Raw genomic sequence first — 22,947 nt, forward strand, 5'->3', positions numbered from 1 at the left:
GCAATATTTATAGCTATACTAATATTATTTATGATACTCTATGCCCTACAAAAATCTGTATGACATATGCTCCAGCTTCAGCATGGAGTTCAGCTGGGCCATCCCTGCTGTTGGTGTACCTGTTCTTGCAGCACTTCACTGATCCCTCAGCTGGCAGGGCTGGCACAGAGCCACCAGAGCCAGCAGGGCTGGTACCAAAGCCACCAGAGCCAGCAGGGCTGGCACCAGAGCCACCAGAACCAGCAGGGCTGGTACCAAATTCAGCAGGGCTGGCACCACATTCAGCAGGGCTGGCACTGGGGGATTTGCAGGCCGTGGTAACATTTCAGCTCAACATACCTGAACTTCCCATCATAATTTCTTTCATAGTCTCCTGCTCCTGGCTGGTGCACATTTCAGGACTTCTGGTGTTTCAGGCTAGAACTGTGTATCCTTGATTCTTGCTGAGGCAAGGTAACTAAAGGAGTGCTTAATTATTCCAGATGGACAATAGAGAACAGCACATTTATGCCTCATGCAAAACAAATAAACAGAACAGAATGAAAAACACTTGTTTGCCAATCATGGTCTAGACTTGAAATTTGGCACTGCAATACTTACAAACAAATGTAAATGTTTTAATCTCACACTTCAGAAAAAAATTAAATAAACCTGTCTTGTAAGCACCTTTAGTTTTAATTATTTAAGATCAATACTAACCTAAATGCCTCTGCCCCTAACATGCATCTCCTCTCCGGGGTCATAGACCTTTCTTACTCTGAAATCACTGGCTTTCTCCACAAATACTGTTAACCAGTTTCCTCAGTATTATATGCATAAGGGCTATAAACTAATGAGCAGATCTAGGTTATGTAGAAAAAGTGTAGAAAGGAAACAAATGTTGAACGTCACATTTACATTAACTTCTCACAGTTCAAATGGCAATTTATCCACAACATAGTATGAATCATGCAGTAAGAAAAGGAGGAATCTCCAGTTTCTTTGATTTATTTGTCATATGGTTGACTGATGTCAATATCAGTGGCTAAAAAAAAAAGTTTAGACATCCAAAAGAAAGGAGGAGAGAGAGGAGGAAAAGGTCTAGCTTTCCACAAAATCCATTTCCTTTAAGATGATGAACTCAAACCAAACCAGATCAAAGGCTGAGGATGAGCAGGTTCTTCTGTTCCTTCCGTGCTTGTCTCGTGGTCTGGCGCCAGCTGGGAATCAAGGGTATGGGACGGGTGGATGTGTTTTGTCTCTCTATATATGTATGTATGTAGGTATTAAAATGTGTACACATACATACACATATATGCAAACAGAGACAGTCTTCCTAAAAAAAACGCTCTTTGCAGTCCAGAGGCAGCAGAGTCACTGTGAAGGAAGAGCTGGGCAACATATGGCTGTAGAGTCTGCACTGGAAAAGTCACTGGCTACACACACGCCGGCTGTTATTTTCCTTTATTTTCATGAGGCGAAATAGGAGCTCTGCATAGAGTACAGCCTGTCAATGGGATTTCCTACTCTAGCCTGCATGGAGTTAACTTCGGAAGAGGCAAGAAAACAGTCGCTCAAGCTAGTTAAAGAGGTATCACTGTCGATATCATGAAAAATGGAGTCGTTTCCTGCAAATGAAACGCACACGTTAGGCTGGGTGCTGGCAGCCAGGGGAGGACAGCACACACCACACTGCTGCTCCTGTGCTCACAGCTCATGGACTGCGGCTCTCGGGGTCTCACCTACAGGGACGAGAGCTTGAAACCAACCCGCAGGGGTCAGCAGGCAGCACTGCACCCAAACCTGCCAGGATTTCCTTTCCATTTCAGTCACAGCTGCTCCACGGGCTCTGGCACTCCTGGGAGCACCGGGACTGCCAGGCAGGGTGGGACCAGACATCGAGTGCCCAGGACAGGGAAGCATGGTCTAAGAGACAGCATCACACGGGTCTTCATATGCACACAAGGTCAGAGTTCTACCAGTGTGACAGGACCCAGGAAGAGACCCAGCCTCCCTGGCTTCAACTGAGCTACAGTTGTAAACATGCTCTCCTTTCAGAAAATTCCACTCTTTTAGGGCTGGTTTGGAACAGCACCTTTTATTTCCCTTAGTAACTAGGATTTCGGCTTACTTCAACACTGGTTGGTACCAGAGAAAGCTCTAGCTCACGTCCTGGGGGCTCTGTGAAAGTGTTAGTCTGGTTCTCTTTCCTCACACACTCATCCAGAAGGGCTTTGTGCCATCCCCTGCACCCTTTTGGAGCCCAGAACCTGCTTCCCAAGGAGTTTTACTCAGAAAGCCAAGCCAACCAACAAAATCACAAGCCACCTAATGGCACTTCATATGTCCTCAGCTCCTTACAGGACTCCCAAACTTCCTGGTGTGCACCAAGGACTTGTCCCAGTGGCAAAAGCAATGACACAGACCCAAAGCAATTTCCCGTTGGCCTGTGCACGCTGTGCTCAGGACAGTGATGAGCATTGAGCCTCTACAGTGAAGTGCTCCTGGTCAGCAGAAAGGAGTCTGAAACAGGCCAGAGAATCACAGTCTGAAAAATCCTCTGACATTCTTTTTAAATGCCACACTGCAATTGTCCAGAATCAATAACTGAGCATTTAGTGCTTGTAATGCATTTGATGTGTGGTCAAGCAATGGTGAAAGCAAACCGTCATCTTGATTTGGGACAGAGAATAAAACTATGCAGGTGAAATGTCCTGTGGTAACCCATCTCTTAGTAGCTCAAGAACTGTTCTTTAACAAATCCATGCATCCAATCTGAGTGGTCTTACAGGGCTGCTTATTCATTTTGTAATGAATAGATTACTTCTCTTTATTGAAGGCACTTTTTCCTCAAAGCTTCTAAGAAAAAAGGAAAAATTTGTGAGGGAGCTAGAATTTGGTACTGTTTATTTTTCAGTGTCTTGGACAGTGTTTAAAAAGTGGAGCTTGGAGAGGTGATGTTGCTTGCTTATCATTTATCAGAATTATACTGTGAAATAGTTTTGAAATGTGTCCAGAGCTTGAGACGAGCTCTGTTCTACCCCCTTGTGTGTACAAGAAACTACACACATAAAACTGACTGGTACAAATTCCCTGGTACAAATCCCAGAAAAAATATTCTAAAAGCCAGTAAAGCTGCTGCCCCTGTGGTGTGTGATCCAGCACACGGACCCAGCTACTTGGGATGGGGCAGAATGAGGCATGCCTTACCATAGGGGTTCATGTGGTCGCCTGGCATTTGTGGAGGTGTAAGACCCTGCTGAAATGGGTCTGTGCCATAACTGCTCTGCTCCATTGCTACAATCTGCTGCTGTGGTGGTGCAAGTGGTGTGTAAGATGTCATCATCCCTTCCATTCTGTTGGACATTACTTCTGCAAAGCAAAGAGGAGGCACAGTCACTGCTGGGGAGCAGGGCAGAACCAGTGGCAACAATGAGCCCTAGCAAACGGTCAGGGCTATCCTGTCAGTCAAACTTCCCTCATTTTGTCCAAGCGTAGAACCTCGAGCAATAAGCTGAAAGACTTGTAATTTCTGACTACATAATTGCTGGAGCTTCTAGGTCCTGGATCCTATCCTCCCAAAGTCTGTGCACTCTGTGTGACAGCCCAGTTATTCTCTAACTTCTTCTGGTCCCAACTTTTTTGCTCTGGGTAAAGTGGAGGATTTGAGGCTGCAAGGTCTTGGGAGCTGGAGTACCCAGAGAGCAGCAGAGCAGTCCCAGTGCCTGTGTGCAGTGCCTGCCCCAGGTCCAGACACTTGTGGGGCACAGGAGGGGCTCTCCGTGCCTTGGCTGGGGCAGTAATGCTGCTGGTGCCTGTGCAGATTCCCAGCTGGGCACCGAGCCCCTCACTGCAGAAGAAAACAAACTGGAGGATCTGTCTGGAGCAAGCCCCCGGGAGATTTCCTCCAGCGCAAACACCTCCATGTGGCACATTTCCACCAGAAACGAGGTGACAGCTTCTGTGTGAGCACCCCCGGGGTCTGATCCCAGCAGGAGGACTTGGGGTAACCTGCACTCAGGCACACCTTTGTGATGGCACAGCACAGGTCACCACAGACCTGCCTGCGCCCTGGGTCTCTGTCCTAAAGCATCAATGGCACTTCCAGACACATTCCTTCCCTCTCACTCGGCTTTTTCACAAATGCCCTACCTTGTCCTAGTCGCTGCGAGTTCTGCTGCTCCTGCTGCTGTTGGTGCCTTCGTGCTAGCTTTTTCATCTGAAAAAAGCAGAACAGAACAATCTCATAGCTCCAAATGCAACAATTTTGTTTCCTTACAGAACTCTCTGCAAACATCAGTTAGCACAGACCGTTTATATTTATGCACACACTGTTGTGGGTTCAGTTTCAATTCTAAGCTTAAACATTTCACTTTCCAGTTCAGATTTGCATGCAAAATTTTCTCCCAACCCTGAGCTGCTTTGAGCATATGAATTTAATGTCTGTGTTTGGGAGTTGCCTTTCTGGTGTGGATGCAGAGCTCAGCCATGGGACTGCTGCAGTGAGAGCTGCACCCAGGGCAAGAGCCCGTGCTGAGGCACAGCCTGCATTGCACTTTGAGAGTGTGACAAACAGCCTACCTTTGCTCTTTGGTTTTGAAACCAGACCTGGACGACTCGCACGCTGAGCCCTGTTTCAGCTGCCAATGTTTCTCTGACCTGCAGGAGGAAATGCTTAATGATGTAATTTTTCATAAGTTAAAAAAAAAACCCAAAAAACACGAATCAGTTTTGTTAGGAGGAACATTTGTACTTAGAATAAAAATTGCATGTATGTAATTACTTCTAGAAAGTAATCATATTTCTGTATGGCGTTATCAAGCTCTGCCTCTGATGATGCTACCAGTTCTGAAACTACTGAACAAAGAGTCTGAGCTGGGGAAAATGACACTAAATTTTACCCATAAAAGACTTCTGTGCAAAAAGAGTGCTCTGCTCTCACCCCAGGAGAACTGGTGTTGCCCCAGGAAGGGGCAGGGCTGTCTGGGGCTGTGGCCTGGTGTCAGGGCTGGCTCGGTCCCTGCTGAAGCACCCACCTTTCTGCAGGGCTTGGAAGAGACTTCAAAGGACGCTTTGAACGCTCGTCTCTGCTGTGTGGTCAGAATTGTCCTCGGTCGTTTAGGTCTCCTCGGGTCCTTCCCATCATCGCTTCCTTTTCCTTGGGTTACTTGGCCTTTGGTGGGCTTGACATCTCCATCTTCATCATCACTTTTGACTGGTGAAAAAAGGAGATATAATTGCACTTATTCCAGCAAGAAAACAGGATGTTTGAGAACTGCTCTTCAGTCAAAAGGTTCAGCTATTGTCTCATGGTTATTTGAATAGCTTAAGCATCTCTGGGCAGGAAGAGATGTCTTAGATCTGTGTGCTCTGCCTGAATCAAATGCCTCAAAAGCATAAAAATGTTTTCAATTTTTAATTGAGAGCACGGGATGGAAACTCAGAATAGGCTTCAGTATTTCCAGGAATCAGGCACAGAGAGACTTTGTGCCCTTCCAGCACCTCTTGGTCCCTGCTCACCTGTGCTCACCTGTGCTCACCTGTGCTCACCTGTGCTCACCTGTGCTCAGCTGCTCCAATCTCACCACCAGATAAACACCTTTACCTTCACAGCTGAACTCCAGCTTCTCCTGAAGCATTATCTGCAGACAGGTACTACTGCCTGCACTGCTACAGCAGCAAAACAGCATCCAGCAAGTATCACACAATATCTCAAAGCCCATCTAACCAAATACAGTGCAGATTCTAGTTATTGAATACTGTTTTGAATATTTTGAAGCTCCAGAAATAATATTAAATATGATCTTTGCCATCTCATTTCCACTTCCCACAGAAAATATTAGTAATCTCCTTCTGTGCATTAAAATGTGTCTGTATGTACAAGCACAAACTTCTCTTTCTCAGTAAATACATACAAGTTTCTATGTGCTTGTGTAGACCAAAGAGATTCTTTGTATTTTCTATAATTAAATTCTGAATACTCATACAATCTGGTGATATTACATGTGTTAGTATATTGTCCTGGGAAATCTCAGGCACAGTGGCAAAGGTTGAGGGATAAATACACATTTTATTGAGAAAATCAGCTTTCCAACTCAGCATATTTTATTTGACCAGACTACTGATTTTTCTTCCAGAAGACACTATCACATTATTATAGGGACTTCAACACGAAGAAACACACTGAAATTTTTTATATACTGAAAGACTACATTTGGGGAATCAACAAATTAGACTTTAATTCGTTTTAGGGTCTGATTATTATGCACCTAGCAGTCTAATCACCTTTTACTTTAATAAGCATCTTTGGCCTAATGATTAAAGAGAAGTTCAGTCATTTTAATAACCATGACATTATTAACTTTCCAGCATGCCATTTCTAAGGAAAGGTTTGTGAGGATTAATACTGCTCATTGGAGAGTTACTTTTGTGTCCAGTGGATAAATATTTGATTGAAGCAGCACACATTCTCAGCCAGGGCTTTGCAGATCGTGTGCTCTCACACAGACCCCTGGGAGATCAGTGTTTTCACTGTGTTAGACAATGGGAGACAAAGAACTTGTTTAATTTGTCAGCTTGTTTTTCAGGTTTGGGTTTGACTAGCAGACAATAATGAGGGGGAAAAAGCATCTCCAGGAGTAAGAAACTCCCCTTTGTGCCAAAGGGAAATGAAATTGAAACCAAGATTGGTTTGTGCTACCGTGGTAGCTGCTCAGTGCAGATCACAAGGCAGATGTGGTGCGAGGAGGAGCCCAACCCTGATCTGGGCTGGTGCCAAAGGCAGCTCCTCACTGAGTGAGGACACGGGGAGCAGTGAGTGAGCAGTGAGTGAGCAGTGAGTGAGCAGTGTGTGAGCAGTGAATGAGCAATGTGTGAGCAGTGAGTGAGCAGTGAATGAGCAGTGAGTGAGCAGTGAGTGAGCAGTGAATGAGCAGTGAGTGAGCAGTGTGTGAGCAGTGAATGAGCAGTGAGTGAGCAGTGTGTGAGCAGTGAGTGAGCAGTGAGTGAGCAGTGAGTGAGCAGTGTGTGAGCAGTGTGTGAGCAGTGAGCAGTGTGTGAGCAGTGAGTGAGCAATGAGTGAGCAGTGAGTGAGCAGTGAGCAGTGAGTGAGCAGTGTGTGAGCAGTGAGTGAGCAGTGTGTGAGCAGTGTGTGAGCAGTGTGTGAGCAGTGTGTGAGCAGTGTGTGAACAGTGAGCAGTGTGTGAGCAGTGTGTGAGCAGTGAGCAGTGAGTGAGCAGTGTGTGAGCAGTGAGCAGTGTGTGAGCAGTGTGTGAGCAGTGTGTGAGCAGTGAGCAGTGTGTGAGCAGTGAGCAGTGTGTGAGCAGTGTGTGAGCAGTGTGTGAGCAGTGTGTGAGCAGTGAGCAGTGTGTGAGCAGTGTGTGAGCAGTGTGTGAGCAGTGTGTGAGCAGTGAGCAGTGTGTGAGCAGTGTGTGAGCAGTGTGTGAGCAGTGAGCAGTGTGTGAGCAGTGTGTGAGCAGTGTGTGAGCAGTGAGCAGTGTGTGAGCAGTGTGTGAGCAGTGTGTGAGCAGTGAGCAGTGTGTGAACAGTGAGCAGTGTGTGAGCAGTGAGCAGTGAGTGAGCAGTTGATTTTCTTACATATTTTCTTGGGAAACAAGTGTGAGATTATGGTGGCACTAACCCACATCTCAGTTACTTTCAGGTTCCCTTCAGTACTTCTGAGTTGCACTTGCAATCCTTCTTAAAGGTACTATTTGTAATTGGCAGAGAGATTTCTCTCAAAAATCATATTACTGCTGTGCCCGTTTTCCTAGCTTAGTGCTGAAATTGTATGTGGAGAAGATCCCCTGAAAAATATGTTAAGTGGATGGAAGAATGCCTATGGAGAACAGCACACTGAGTGAGAACTTGGGTAGCTAAAGTCAGTCTGATTCATGCTTTATGATCTTACAGAAAAACACTTCGAGGAAAGAAAAAAGATTTAGTCTTTTACTAAGCAGGAAGTTAAGGAAGGGAGTCAGGTTAGGGAAAGCAGACTGCCAGTAGGAATATTTTCAGCTGTGCCTGCACATTTGCATAGGTGGCACATGCATATAGATGACGTGGATGTGAACATGGGTGCACTTTTCTATAGGAAAGCTCTACAGACTTATGCAGCCTTTCCAGTCAGAGCAGGTGTGGGAAAAGCTCACCTGAGTCTGAGTCGTCTGGGCTGACCGAGCTCAACAAGTCTTTCTCTTTCTCATAGTCACTTTTGCAGAGCAGCTGCCCTTCCTTGAGGACAAACTCGTCGCCTTTCCTGAGCTGGCGCTCGCACACGCAGCAGCAGAAGCAGCTCAGGTGGTACACGCACTCCAGGGCGCGCATCACGAACTCCGTCGGGGCGATCTTCTCCATGCAGCCGCTGCACTTGGCAGCGAAGAGCCTGCAAGGAAGAGGCAGCACAGTCAGGGCAGCCCCATCGTCCCTGCCCGGCCCTGCTCGCAGCAGTGTCCGCGCTCATCAGCCCGGCCCGAGCCTCGCCGCGACAGCATCGGCGTGAGATCTGCTCAGTCCCTTTGGTCTTGAGATTCCCTAAATCACCCTTCCTGGACAAGGGCTCCGATCTGGCCTTATTTCTGTAGTTTTTTTCCTTTTCAAAATGAGAAACAAAAGGGAGCTCCCAAAGTTGTTAATTGCTTAAGCCCAAATGTATTTTCATTCACCTTTTAGAGGAAGGACCAGCTTTGTTTTATACAGGGTCTCTGGTTTCAGCACTTGAGCCCTATTCTGAACAGATTTCATGACTTTCCATTTTTGGTATTGTCTGTCTCTGAGGAGGCTGATAAACACAGAAATGACCAGGAAAACTTTGTGCTTTTGCTGAGGCAGAGTCAGCACGTGCACATACACACATGATTGTACACATGCAATCAATAAAGGGAGGAGTGAAATAACACAGCTTTTCTTTGGATGTTGAGTTATTCCAGAACAACCTGTCTCTGAAGGAAGTACTGTGCATTTTAAATGGTGTGAAACATCCTTTGGCAGAGATAGGCAGTGATACAATCTGTCAAATTACCAGTATAATCACAGACCCTAGAACACACACTGTATCCAGACTAGTTCTTATTAATGCTCTATAAAGCCTGTCTTTCATCCATCATTAATTTTCTAGGCTTAAGTTAGAATTATTTAGATTAATTTTATTTTGCTTTTCTAATGGCAACTGGGAATCTCCCTAAGTGAGATTTCAGAAAAGGGCTGCCTCAAATAAAGACAAATTGCTGTTACATCCCTGTGTCACATGGTGTGCTGGTGATTTGAAATTCACTGTCTTTTATGGCAATACATCATAGAGCAAGGTGCATGAACATTTACATTTCAGCAAGGAAATGAACACCACTGCACCAGTGTGCTCACAGAAAATAAAATTAGATTCTGCCTTTTAGCATGGGGTACGCTGACTTTTTTCTATCATCAAAAATATAATTTTTCACAAAAAGGCAATTCTCTGTGATTTTAGAAGGCTAAGGCCGTGGTAGTTATTCATTCCTCCAGAGCCTCCATTTTGTCTGAGCTGAGAAGTGCAGGAAAATGGCAGCACGAGCCCTGGGAAAGGGCTGGAGTCAGAGTGGGCAGGAGGGAAAAGCAAATGTCAATACGGATGCACACGGCACCCAGAGAATGACAGAGGGACGGGAACGGGGCTGCTCCAGCTGTGCCTGGGGGTGGCCGCACCTGGCTCAGTGCACACCTTGGCACGGCCACAACCTCAGGGTAACAGCGCTGCAAGGTGGGCTGAGTGGCTCCTTTTCAGGTATGTAAGGAATTAAATCTATCAAAAGAAAACTGATGCCACCCGGGAGCCCGGGCACTGCCATGAACAGGACGGTTTATTCCATGCACTCCGTTTGCTTTGTCTGCAAGGTTTTCCCTTACAATGCTTTAGCCAGCAAATTCCTAAACAGAAAATATTTTTATCTCTAAACGATTTTATATCCGAAAGGATTAACACACAATGAGGATTGGAAAAAAAAAAAATGCACAGAAATAGTTATTTCTGTTTAACTGCTTAAACTTATTTGAGTCATTTACCCAAGCCTGGCCTGTCTGTTCGAGGGATGCCCTCAGGACAGGGCACACCTGGAGAGCTCAGGAGTGGCAGAGCCGGTGTGAAGGCTCTGTGCCCCATTATTCCCCTCTCTGTGCCCCATTATTCCCTCTCTGTGCCCCATTTCCCCTCTCTGTGCCCCATTATTCCCTCTCTGTGCCCCATTTCCCCTCTCTGTGCCCCATTTCCCCTCTCTGTGCCCCATTATTCCCTCTCTGTGCCCCATTTCCCCTCTCTGTGCCCCATTTCCCCTCTCTGTGCCCCATTATTCCCCTCTCTGTGCCCCATTATTCCCTCTCTGTGCCCCATTTCTCCTCTCTGTGCCCCATTATTCCCCTCTCTGTGCCCCATTTCCCCTCTCTGTGCCCCATTTCCCCGCTCTGTGTCGGTGCCCGGGGCCGCACCGGGAGCGGGCAGGAGCGCGGGGCTCCGGTTCCCCCGGGCTCAGCGATCCGGGCCGGTTCCGGTGGGTGCCAGGGACCCCCCTGGCGTGCCCAGGTTCCGGTGGGTGCCAGGGACCCCCCCGGCGTGCCCAGGTTCCGGTGGGTGTCAGGGACCCCCTGGCTGTCCCGGCTCCCCAGGACGGGGGCTCTCCCCTGGCTGCTCGGCCCGAGCCGCGGGCGCTGCGGGGCCGCTCCAGGATGGGCTGCGGCTCCCTCCGGCCTCTCGCAGGCAAAGCGCACACACGTCCCGCGCCACCAGTGAAAACACAAACCCAACTCCGCTTACGGACAATTTCAAGAAGAAAAGCCCAGGAAAGCATAAACCCGCTGCACCTTCCCTCAAACAGGGACGCGAAGATAACACATCCTTGTCCTGTGGAGCATGTTGTTTCCCTGACCTGCACCTTTGCTGTCCTACTGCCTTAGTGACTGCTTGGATTATATCTTTTTCTTCAAAATAAATATATCTCACGTGAACAGAAAATACTTTGTGTTATTTACTGGCAACCGACTATTCCTGTAAAGATGGTGCTTTTGCAACAGCGCTTCCCAAGGCAGCCTTTTAGCTATAACGAATTACACTGTCATCAGTGTACATTAACTCATTCAAATGAACATTAAATTGCCCTGACAATACTGCACGGACTTCATATCCTGAATTTAACTCTTGTCAAGAAAATTCCCTCCCCTGTACACAGGTACTCGGTATTATAACACACATTCACACAAACACACACACACAGAGCAGCGTGTTGGGTTGAATTCTGAGATTATAAAATTTTCATTAAACCTATCTTATAGGGTGTTTATAGGTATTTTTTCAGCTTCCCAAGAGGAACACAAGGTTATGCACTCTTTTTGCACAAGGCAATCTCACAACAGGAAACTAATCTTGACAAATGACCAGACTTTGATAGCTGTGATCTAAACCACTGCTCGTTAGACTGTTCATTTTATAAACGAATGGTAATAAACCTGTTGGGAAGTGTAGGATAGCAGGAATACTTTACAGATCACCCCTGTACAGGTTTCAATCAAAGCCATAAATTTGAAGGGGAGCATACAGATATTCTGTGCTGAGACAAAGACTCTGTCCCACACCAACCACATGTAAAGGATTTTTTTCTTTTTTTTTTTTTTTCTTTCTATACATTTTGCAAATAATTTGCATAACTCTGGCATTTTACTTCCTTGGCTGATTATCTCCAGCTCTCTTAAGCTAATGTCAAACCTCAAAATCCTTGGATGTGTTAAAGTGTGTGGAGAGTGGAAATCAAATGCCTTTATTAGAAGCCGCAGGAAATCTCCGACTCCTAAGCACAACGAAAACATTCCAGAGAAAACTGTTCAAAGAGGACAAAGAAGAAAAGCAGAACAAGAAAACCTTGTTTTGAATCAATGATTGTGGAGTTTTATAAATAAATTCTGTTGCCTGGACAATTTTGAAAGACAACTCAATAGGTTTAGGAGTTTTTAAGTGTGTTTGCCTCTATGCCTGGAACACTTGGGGGACTCAGCCAAGCTAAAGCTCAGAACAATGGCCTGTCTGTCCATCAGAGTATTTACAATAAGTGCTGTGGAGGAACTTTACAGTACTAGATAATCAAAAAGTCTTTACCAGCGAAAACTGTGTGAACCTAAATTAATTTTGCATATGTATCAGGGGCAATGCAAATGCTAAGACGTCCTGACTTTAACCAGTAGAAGAAAATGTTCACCAGCGGAAGAGGCCATAAAGATTTTATTTGTTAGGATATCCCTGTGAAGGCAGGCTGGATCAGTAATCCTTAGAAAGAACCAGAGTTCCATGATCCACTGTGCCTTCCTGCATGGCACAGCCATCTGGAGTGCAACGTGCAGCCCTGATTTACGATATCCCGAGCAGTTATCTCGCAGTAAGTTTGACCCTGCTCTGCTCCTGAGAATCACAGCTCTGCTGTTTACTCTCCTGGTGCCCTGACAACCCACCCTTTACCTTTCTAGGGCTCAGCCAGGTCCTTAATTTCCTCCTCTCTGTGGGCAAATAGATTTTAATTGTTTTATTATAACTAATTTAATCTGTGCTGAGAGATGTCCATGTGCAGTGTGAAATTTGCCATTCACATTAAGCGTGGTTCAAGAGGTTTGTGAGAGGACAAAGGTAGAAAAACAGACTAATTCAGTCAGGTTGTTTATTTACTGGGCCTCTGCCATGAAGCAGTAAATAGGAAGTTATTAAGCTGTGTTTGATGTATGCAAGAGGACAGATGCTGCTTCCTACCTATCAGAGACCTTCAGTCATTTCCCTTTCTGTGTTACTCTGACATGATGTGCTGCAGCAAGCACAGCAGATACCTGGCTTTTCTTTGTTTAACGAGTACCCAAAGGCAGTGGCCACAGTCTTTGTGAGCACTCTTGGTGCAGTCTCTGTGTGTGATGTGTCCCCTCTGCCCACAGCTGGGACATCCCTGCTGGCCTGCTCTGGTGCTGGGAGTTTGCTCCACTCTCCTGTGCTGTCAAACAGGGAACAGCTAGAGCAAAATGCAGCAGGTTTTTCACACAACTGAGTCTTATTAAGAGAAGAAATTAAATTACTAATGAAAGATATCTGTTCCTTGTTCTTTGGGATAAATTTTGATATTTCTTTCTTTAGATGACATAGGATTGGAAAAACAGTATTCGTGGGGTTTTTCCACCACAGGACTTGAATATTTTTTGTAGCGTCTTACAGTTCATGGGTGCTTATAAAGTGGAAAAACTATTGCTTGGTTGCACTCAATTCAGAATATACAAAACGTCCTGAATGCAGTAAAGCAGAACAGGAGTATTATAAATTTATGATTTGAAATCCCCCACCTCCTTTAAAAAGAAATAATCAATTTAAAATATTTTCCCTGCAGAAGAAATAATTACATAGTTTATTAAACCAAATTTCATAACTGAAACTTCAGTATAAGAAAGATAATTCCCTTTCATCAAGTAGTAATATAATGTGCAAAATTTAAAAGTTTCTAGAAAAAAAAACCCTGCAATATTTAGAGAGAAACTAAAACAAAGAAACCTTTTTCTTCTTCAGGAGAACTGAGGAAAATATTTATTAACCCTCTATCCACAGGTGCAGTAGTATGGACATCAGCTACTGGTGAAAGCTTGTGTTAAATCTGTGCTTCACAACGTGCATTTAGGCTCACAAATCACATATTGCCTATCTGGAAATGAGTGACTTTTTCTTCATGGAAATATTTCACCAGTGTTTCCGTGAGGAGTGCTCTACTGCCCTGCCAAGACAAGCTGATGGCTAAAATAGCCACAGGGAGCACATTTTATCCTGTGCCAAATCTTCTGTGGGGCTGGAGGGACTCTGGCCCTGGGCACTGTCAGAGCCACCAGCACCCACTGTCCCTGTGTGCCCCAACATTGTCACTGTGCCACTGCCACCTCAATCCCCTGGGCACTGGCAGCTCGGGTACAACTGGCATGCTCAGACAAAAGCACAAAGACACACGGAATTGAAAGCTTACAGCCTAATGCAACTTGCTCAAGTGGGACCAGAATGACCTAAATAGTTACATCTCCCTTAACTATAAAGTACAACATAAAATGCAAAGTGCAGAGCAGTTTCTCGCTTTGAGCAGAATGTGACAGAATGAATTCTTCTCTTTGCTTAATTTTCATCCCCTAATTGACCACTTTGTTCAACTGTCTTCCATCACTGCCATGCTGTTCTATTTTATAGCATTTTTCCATACAACACTTTGATGGAAAAATTTATGAAGAATAGAATTATTGCTGTTAGAAGGGAATTAAAACAATTTTTCATTTACAAAGTCACTGATATTGCTGTACTGTGCTCCACCTTTGGGAATCCAATTGCTCTTCTCAGCTACTCCCATTCCTCTTTATAGCACAGCAATTCCACTGTACAGATTATGGCTGCAATTTTCTCCTAATCTTTTCTGTAGAACAGAAACTGTTATAAAAGTTAAGGGCACCAATTTAATTGATAAAGCTGGGGCTGCAATTAAGAAGACTTAATGAATTAACAAAATACGATGATTTTGTTAGAATTATATTTCTAGGCAGTACAAACATTTATGAAATAATGTTATTTTTGTCCATGAGTTTCAAAGAGGCTAAAGGGGCTTCTGCTGCTGTGTTTTTGCATTCTCCAAATCACACCAATGGGATATAAAAGCATTGTATTTGTTGGGGCACCTGTGCTTCTGCCACAGCTCTGCCTAACTGGGGGGACAGTGGTCACCAAAACAAACTGGGCACTCCTTTTTTTTTCCCCCCTTTGGATTTTTATTGAGTTATTTACACAAATTAAATTAAATCCACCTTCATGTTCTCCCTTTGTGCCCTCGCCAGTATCCAGTGGATGAAGTGGAACAGCTCCAGTCTCTGCTCTGACAGACATCTTATCCTTCATGTTCACTCAATGGCACACTGAATTTACATCACCAACAACACAGGGAAAGTCTTCTAATGCAATTTTTATATGAGATTTCACCCTAAAGGCCCCATAAGCAGGGAAATTGTACTGTTGTGATTCACTGGCCCAGTCTTCACTTTTACAGAAAAAAATAATCGTGTCAAAGCAATTCAAATGTAATTTCTAAGTTATTTCTTGACTGGCAAGAATGACTTAGGGAAAAAATTTACACAAGGCTTTCCTCGCACTCAGAACGTCAAGAGGAAGAAACGTTATTTGCCAGTATAAAACAAAATCACTTCCTGTGCCTGCTGCAGTGATGCTGGTGGAGAGCTTGTGCCCAAACTCATCAGCACAGCCAATTTAGCAACTGATTTGCAAGGGAAAGATACCTTAGTCCTGTGGTGTTAATGTCTTTGCAGTGGGGGGTCTATTGCCAGCTTCTCCAAACTCATCAACACAATCTATTATTAATACCCAGAAAGGCTTTATAGTATCTTTATAGCACAAGGCAATGAAAGCTCTGTGGTGTAATCTGTTATCTATATTGCAAAAACATGTGAAATAAAACAAAACATAGACACTTCATAAACAAAATGTTTCATCTATTATATCTCTCTGCCTCCCCTGTATATAAAGCAGTGGGGTGCAGGAAAGGCATTCAGAGAGATTTGCTGTTAGATGTGGCACTGGCTCCTTTTTAAACTCTATTTGTATTGTGACAAATTTTACACTGAACGAAAATTTCTGCTTCTTTCACTGAGATGGAAATATTCGAATATTTGCAAAATTAGGCTGTGTTTTGTCAGTAGAGCAAAGGGGATTAGGAGCAAAATACAGCGTCTGACCTCGTACAGGAAAAGCCTTGCAGGCAGGGACGAGCTGGCTGAGCCAGGCGAGGAGTCAGTGCAGCAGGGCCAGGAGGGGGCACAGCCTGGGGCAGGGCCAGGTAGAGGTGGCAGGGCATTGCCATGGCACGAGCTAAAGAATTTGTCCCCAGAAAGCAGCAGCAAAACCAAGTGCCCACTGGAGGCAGTTATTTCTCTGGAAAGCGTTCAAGAGCAGAATTTGAGCACTTGGATCTTTTCTGCTATTGATATGCATAACAACATGTGATGTGAAAAGCCCAGAACTACCCTACCTTTAGTCCTTGGGAACAGACACAGCTAGAGACATGATTTAACGGCAAATAAATAAACACACAGCTTAAAACCCAAGAAGGTTTTGTTTCAAATAACCAGACTGGGGCAAAGGTGGAACTGAGAGGGAAGCATGAAACAGTTTTGTGTACTTGGTGCATGTGTGGTTGCAATACAGTAAGAACCAGAAAAAGTCCTCAACACAGGGCTGTGTCTTATTTCCCAGATGCCTTTTTATGTTCTTTGCCTGTTGAAAATAAATTGTTCTTTTGTAGTGTTTGTCTTTTCAGTCCAACTGTCAGCTATTATTTTTCTATTTCCTCTTTTTGTCACTTTGCATTATTTTTGGTGCTGTAATTCCCATTTGTTCCCACTCCTATCTTCCTGTCTCCCATTGTTCCATTTTTTAATCCCCAGTTTTACTCTTCTTTGGCTCTTTTTTGGCCCATTCTCAGTAGGGTTTGAGAGAATACCCAGGCGTGACTCCCTGCTATAGCAACCACACCTCCCCAGGAAAGCCACAACAATCTCTTCGGGAGGAGGAAAGTCTTTCACAAGCTGGCAGCAAAAGTAAATCCTTCTTCAAGGAACAAGAAGGATTAGCAGGGAGCAGTGGGCTGCAGACTTAACCCTACCCTTCATTTCTTTAAAGCACCAGTCACTCAGAACCCTGCTGTGATGTACAATTAAACAGAACCCAAAAAAATCCTGAATGACACAAGAGCGGGATTGTGTAAAGGTTTAATTCCACTTTAATACCTTTCCAAGTTCAGAACTCAAAGATAGCAATTTAACCCAAGAATCCCCATCTGAGCATGAAAAGTTGCTCCTTGTCTTACAAAAGTTCCAGCTATATTCTGCTCTAAATCGTGCTCTTTTAGGCTGACCCTTAATGGATGAAATTTTTCTCCCCCAATCATCTCACATGGTTTCTCTTTATAGTCCTTCATTCACAAACTTTGTTCTTCTGATAAAAACAGGAGACTCTTACCAGAGGCATGGAGCTTTGTAAAAAGGACCACTAAAAAAAGGAAAAGGAACACTAAAACGCTCAAGACTCAGGTAACTAGAGGTGTCTGCTGCAATGCCCAAGAATGGTAATTTATTCTTGTAATGTGGAGTGACTCTTACTAAGCTTATGTCAATTACTTACTATTAATATTAGGATGGAAAATAAATACTCCTTTTAATACAGTGTTTTTTAAGACTTGAAACATCTGATTCATCTTTTTTAAATTAAAGAACAGACGAGCCTGGTTGTTCTAGTATGGATGACTACTAAAGTTGCTCTATAAACTGAATTTTTAAGATTCGACACAGAACTATGAAAACCTCCTGGCTTCTGTAAGGCCAAATATGGTTGACAGAGTCCTAAGACTCAGCTATCAGCATCTGTGTTTGTGTTTGGGCTTTAGTAAACTAGATGCTCTAAAGCCATACAAAGAGATTTATCAGTGAGCAGGGCCCTACAGCACGCCCAGACCCTCCTCCTGCCTCGAACGTCTGCACAGGTTTTAAGTTATTCCAGCAGTCAAACATTTATAACGCAGGACACTTCCACATGTGTGAAAATGAAATCCCATTAGACACCAACAACATTATTAGGCATGCAAAGAGGATTATTCCTTTAAGCTCACAAGCCTGAAAGGTTTGTCTAAACATTTTATTAACTTTTTCAGATTTTTTTTTTAATTAAATGAAAAGTTGTAAGTAGGTCAAAGCTGAAATACTTAAATTAAATACTACTTAACTTTTGGTTAAGTGTATGTATATATACTATACACACAGAGAGAGAAAAAATAGAGATGACAGTTGGAGAAAAAGTGTACAAAATCCCCTCCTATCTTATCAGCACATTCCTTTCTCTCATCAAGAAAATTTGTATGGCTTGGACTTGTTCTATAAAAGCACCAAAATGTTACATGGCATTACAGGGTTCCATATGTGTTTCCAAAACTGAGATGCTTTGTCGAATATCTGGTTGAAAAGAAATCCTGCTCTGATTGCACTGTCCTTTTCACAGAGTTGACAAAGCCCTTTTCTCCAAAGCACAATATTTGCCGAAATGCATCAAAGTTTGCTCACCAAGAGCTCTGATGTTCTTAAGATCATCTGTTAAAGCAAAACAAGGGAGGAGAAGCTGTGTCAGCTTTTGCCTCAAGTAAGTGAGATGAAAACTCCTTAGGGAGCAGCAGGAGCAGGGCTGGGTCCTCACCCACAGGGAAGGCGACTTCAGAAACCACCAGCCCCAGCTGGGTCCTACATTTTGGCATTTCAGGGTTGTTCACGGCATCTCCATTTGTTATGGGAAGGAAAACAATTCTCTTTTAGGATGTCCCAGGGGACAGAGCAGCCTGTCCTGGAAGGGAGGTGCAGCACTCACCTGTCCGTGCTGCTCACAGTGCTCAGGGCTGACCCGCACGCTGCTCCTGGCACTGCACCACCACAGGCGCTAAAATATTTCACATTTGCTTCTAGACTGCATGGAACAGGCAGGAAATGTAGAAGCTTGGGTGTACAAGTTAATGAAATATGGTTGGGTGAACATAAGCTCTTAATTTAGACAATAACAGTTACTGCCACCGTGTCTTTGTGTCCGCTTTATGAAAGTCATAAACTCTCCAAAGAAAAGCAGAAGCTATTTCACCCTGATGGTCTTTGACTCCCTCTCACTACCTGCTGGCACAGTTAGAAAGTATCAACTGCCTTTGAACAGATTAGGACCAAGTTAAAGTGTGACAACATCTTAAGCTTTCTCCACATGTTGCCAATGATTTCCAACTAAAGATGTTACCCTCATCACTTCTGCCACAATGATAAGAATCTATAGCCGGCTCACTTGAGGAGATAAAGGCAGTTTAGCAGGAAGTATAAAGTACTCCAACTTGCTAAGCTAAGTGGCTGGCTGTCCCAAACTAGCTGAATTTTTTCCTCTACAAAGCACAAAATCCTTATCATTAGGGACTTAAGCTGCTTTTTATTTTGAGACAAAAAGAATACTGTTTATTGGCATCCAACTCAAACCAGCTGTAAACAGTGGCTTTGATGAAGAAGCAGCTACAACTTCAGTGTGCCCGAAGGCACAAACCCACCGAATGCCAATCATTAAAGGAAGAATGTAAGGTGTATATAGGGTCAAAAGAAGGCCAAGGGACATTTGCAACCTCGGGGATCTTGGATAGCTCACTTTGCCTTTAGAACCAGAAGAGGAATTGAAGCTGTTCTGCTGTATGACCTCTATCTCCTCTGTCTGGGCTCAGCTCAGTTTCCCCACGGGAGAAGCAGACCTGCAGTGTGAGGCTGTTCCCCCAGCACGGCTGTGGGAGCCACATGGTGAACTTTGATTTGACAGAGCCTGAGTGGCTGCAGGATGCTGGAGCTCACGGCACGCACGCAGGAGTCCCGCTAGTGTCCACAGACATTTGGATCACTGATGTGCAGGTCATTTTGATTATTCTTGTAATTTACTTCTTCCATCTAGAAACACTTTACTGGTTGCAACAACTATTTAAATTAAGATGCCCCACCAATAATTTTGGTGTCACAGCCAGACTGATGTGAACCCTCACAAAGATAAATGCCAGCTGCTCTGGGCAGCCCAGGAGGGTGGGCTGGCATCCACTGCTGGCTCTCCTGCTACCCTTCTTCCTCCTCCTCACCCCTCTGCCTAGTAGATACTGATGTCTCTCGGTTGTTCCAGGCTTCCTCCCACTCCCCATCCGTGGCACAGGATCGAAGCTTTCCCAGAACGAGCGGCAGCCCGAAGGGTTTCAGCACAGAGCAGCAGGGCTGGGGCACGGGGTTCGCGCTCCTTTATACGATCAGAGTGGCTTTTCAGGGGGAATTCAAGTGCTGAGTGAACTCGGCTGCCAGGCTGCAGAGCGGCTCTCAGCCGTGCCACACGAGCTGGAATGTTTTACAGGAGCAAATCATTTCTGGAGAAGGCTCTGGTGCCACCAGAGATGTGGCTCCTCCAGGTACAGGCTGAGCAGCTCCTCCTCCTCCCAGTGCTGAGGAGATGCACACCAGCATTACCAGTTCCTCTGGCAGGAACAGGCTGCGTGTCCCTGCCCGATCCTCACACACCACAGCCAGACACCTCGGTTTGGGGGATTCAGCCCAACGGCGCTGCCCGGCTTTGGAGCCCTCGGTCCGTGCCAAGCTGGCCCCTCTCCCCGGCCACGTCTGTGCCCTGCCCTCCTGCAGAGCCACCCTGCGAGCCAGCCCGTCCTGTTCTTCCCCCAGCCCATCCTGGGGAACATCTCTGCTGCTCCCTGCCTGCCTCCAGCTCCCGACACCCGTGCAGTGCAGAGGCTCCTCCCAGGTACTCCCACAGAACTGGAATTGTAGGTATTATTCTGGGCTCACATGACAGGAAAAAGGCAGTAGAAGGTTTGTAGTGCTGTTAGATTGTACAACGTTACATACATAATACAAAAAAGAGTAAGTCTTCATAATTTATTCTCTTAAGAAATTTTCCTATATAAAACCCCAGATTTTTTTTTTTTTGAGACAGTGGTTCATCTTTATTGTCACATTGATATCTTTATAAACTTAGTCTAGTGATCTACAGGAAAAGCAAACCAGACAGCTCTGTATTTATGGGCATATTTTAAAAGCCTCTTATATTTAACAACTGCATTTAGCTGTGTTAACTGTGAGTTGCAGTAATAAAGGCTCTGCACACTTCGATGCTAAATTAAAAAAAGTTCTGCTGTTCAATAATACATAGATGCTGTTTTTTTCATTACTCTTTAATATCATTTCCATTTAGTTTATAAATAATTGTAGCTAGCTAATGAAACGAAATAAAACCTGCCTCCAACCCATTCCCTAGAGCAAACTAAACTCCTCTTTTTAAAGCTTCTTAATCACCGCCCAGTTCTTACAAAATTAGCATAGTAATGGGCTTTAAATTGAGCCTCTTTGTTTTTTAATTAAGCTCCCAGCAGGTAAAAATAAAACAGATTATTGAAGAATATGCCAACCCTAATAGCCTGCAACTCTTTTGACAATTAAAAAGATCCCATGTTAACCCTTTTGAGGAACCCTGCATACTAATTAGTCACTCTGAGGCCCAAATCCATCAATATTCCATGCAGACACCTTGTGAAGTTGACATGGCTGGTCTGTGTCCGTACCTGCCCCGCTCTCCACAGAGGCTGAGCAGCAAACCCTGGCTGCTGGCCAGGTTGGTCCCGGAGCCCGGGCAGGGCTGCAGCCCCCCGGCCACTGAGCCCTCCTGCCCCCCGGCCGTGTCCCCCGGGAGCCTCTGCCCGACAAAGGCAGGGGAGGCAGCAGAGCAGCCCCGGGGCTGCCCCGGGCTGTGCCAGCAGCACCAGCGCCCCAAACAGCCACACACTCAATGACCCGTCCTTAGCAACGCCCAGCTGCCTCAAAGGTACATCCCGGGCAGGACAAGGGGGTTAAGGAACTGCAATGTGGGAGCTGTGCGTGGACAGCAGCGATTCTCTGGGAAAATTTACTGGACACTGCTGGCAGCCTGGAAATAGGAATAGCACTGCACTTCCCTGGCAGTTCTCTGTCAAATATTTGGAAAGCTCTGTCCAAGTCCCACGCTTTATCTTCAGTGTCTGCTCTGAGCATCAGTGCAAAGTGCTGGCTGCCCTCCACTTGCATCCAGCCAGGATGATGAATCGCCACGGCTGGAAGTGCTGTGTCCATCCAGAAATGAAATCATCGGCATGAAAAGCCCATTCATTCCCACAGTCACTGATCACTCTGCATCCTTCAGAGACTCCCAGCAAACGGGGCTGGATGCCCTCGTGTACCCAGCAAGGCCCTGCCACGTCCCTGTGAGCCCCTGTCACTGTATGACACCTCACAGAGCACGGGGCACACGGTGGAGTCAGGGGCCCACAGAGAATGGGACCAGATTCGAGGGCAGACTCCAGCCACGGATATATGCTGCCTTCCTTCACTGAAGCATTTGGGAGCCTCTACATGTACTAACATTGCATTTTCAAAGATAAAGGACATTTCTTGCGTCTCTCAACTGCTATCAGAAAATTTGGATGAAGAACGATGCACCTTGCTTACAATGAATAGAAATTCATTAGGCAAAGACCTTCATTTACCCTCTGGCCAGGGACAGGCCTTACTTAATTTACAGGGCACCTCTGGGCCATGCCTTGTTTCAAATAAAAATTGCCAGCAGAATCATCCAACACAAAGTAGATCCATCACAAAAGAATTCTCTTTCCCTGAGCTGTGCTGGGGATCACAGACAATGTTCATCACCACTGCAGGGGCTGGGCTGTGGGATGGTGGTGATGACTTGGAGTTTCTCAGGTGGGATCCTCAGTCCCACAGCCCCCACTGGGCCTGATGGATGGACAGACAGCTGAAATGTTCAAAGATGCTCAATCCTCCTGGGACATTTCCATTACAGAAACCTCTCCAGGAATACATGGAGTTTAAAGCAAAAAGCTACAATGTTCAGAATAAGCTTGCAATATTCCCATCACAACTTGTTGAGAGCAGCTGGAGAGGCAATACTGGGCACAAATTTCCCCATGCCTGGCTTGAGGTTTGTCAGCTGCTGGTGGAGCTGCAAAGTGGCTGCAGAAGAGCAGCAACTTGTAAGGGATGTGTTTCCCAAATTCCCAAGAGCCGACTTTAGAGAATGCAGTATCCCCTGCACCACCCCACTGCACTCCCACCATTTCACACTGAAAGCTTCCCAGCAAAGTGAGGACAGAAATTCCCTATGCACACAAGAGTCACATGGCAGATTTCAAGCTGAAAAGAAGGCTTTTACACTGTGCACCACGTACCTCATGCTGTGTCACATGAAACAATATTCTATGAAACTCTGCTGCCAAAATCACTTTGGAAACATGCATTCACCCCAATGCATCTTAAGAATACAGAATGGTGCATTTAAAAATGCTACTGCCT

General features: G+C 45.2%; 1 protein-coding gene across 2 annotated transcripts in view; it reads right to left on the bottom strand.

The window, feature by feature from the left end:
* Positions 1-316: 316 nt before the first annotated feature.
* LMX1B (LIM homeobox transcription factor 1 beta) overlaps positions 317-22,947 on the bottom strand; it is an 82,034-nt gene continuing 59,403 nt past the window's right edge. Inside the window, exons 3-8 of one of the 2 annotated variants that reach the window (XM_014880013.2) lie at positions 8,130-8,362; positions 5,016-5,194; positions 4,561-4,638; positions 4,132-4,198; positions 3,211-3,351; positions 317-1,607 (exon numbers count right to left, since the gene is read on the bottom strand). In XM_014880013.2, coding sequence (XP_014735499.1) covers positions 1,450-1,607; positions 3,211-3,351; positions 4,132-4,198; positions 4,561-4,638; positions 5,016-5,194; positions 8,130-8,362 — 856 coding nt within the window. In that variant the 3' untranslated portion in view covers positions 317-1,449. Of the gene's footprint in view, positions 1,608-3,189; positions 3,352-4,131; positions 4,199-4,560; positions 4,639-5,015; positions 5,195-8,129; positions 8,363-22,947 lie in introns of both variants that reach the window. The other variant, XM_014880012.2, reaches the window with a different exon arrangement.

This window comes from Sturnus vulgaris, chromosome 22 (assembly GCF_052056855.1).
Source record: "Sturnus vulgaris isolate bStuVul1 chromosome 22, bStuVul1.hap1, whole genome shotgun sequence".
NCBI classification, from domain to species: Eukaryota; Metazoa; Chordata; class Aves; order Passeriformes; family Sturnidae; genus Sturnus; species Sturnus vulgaris.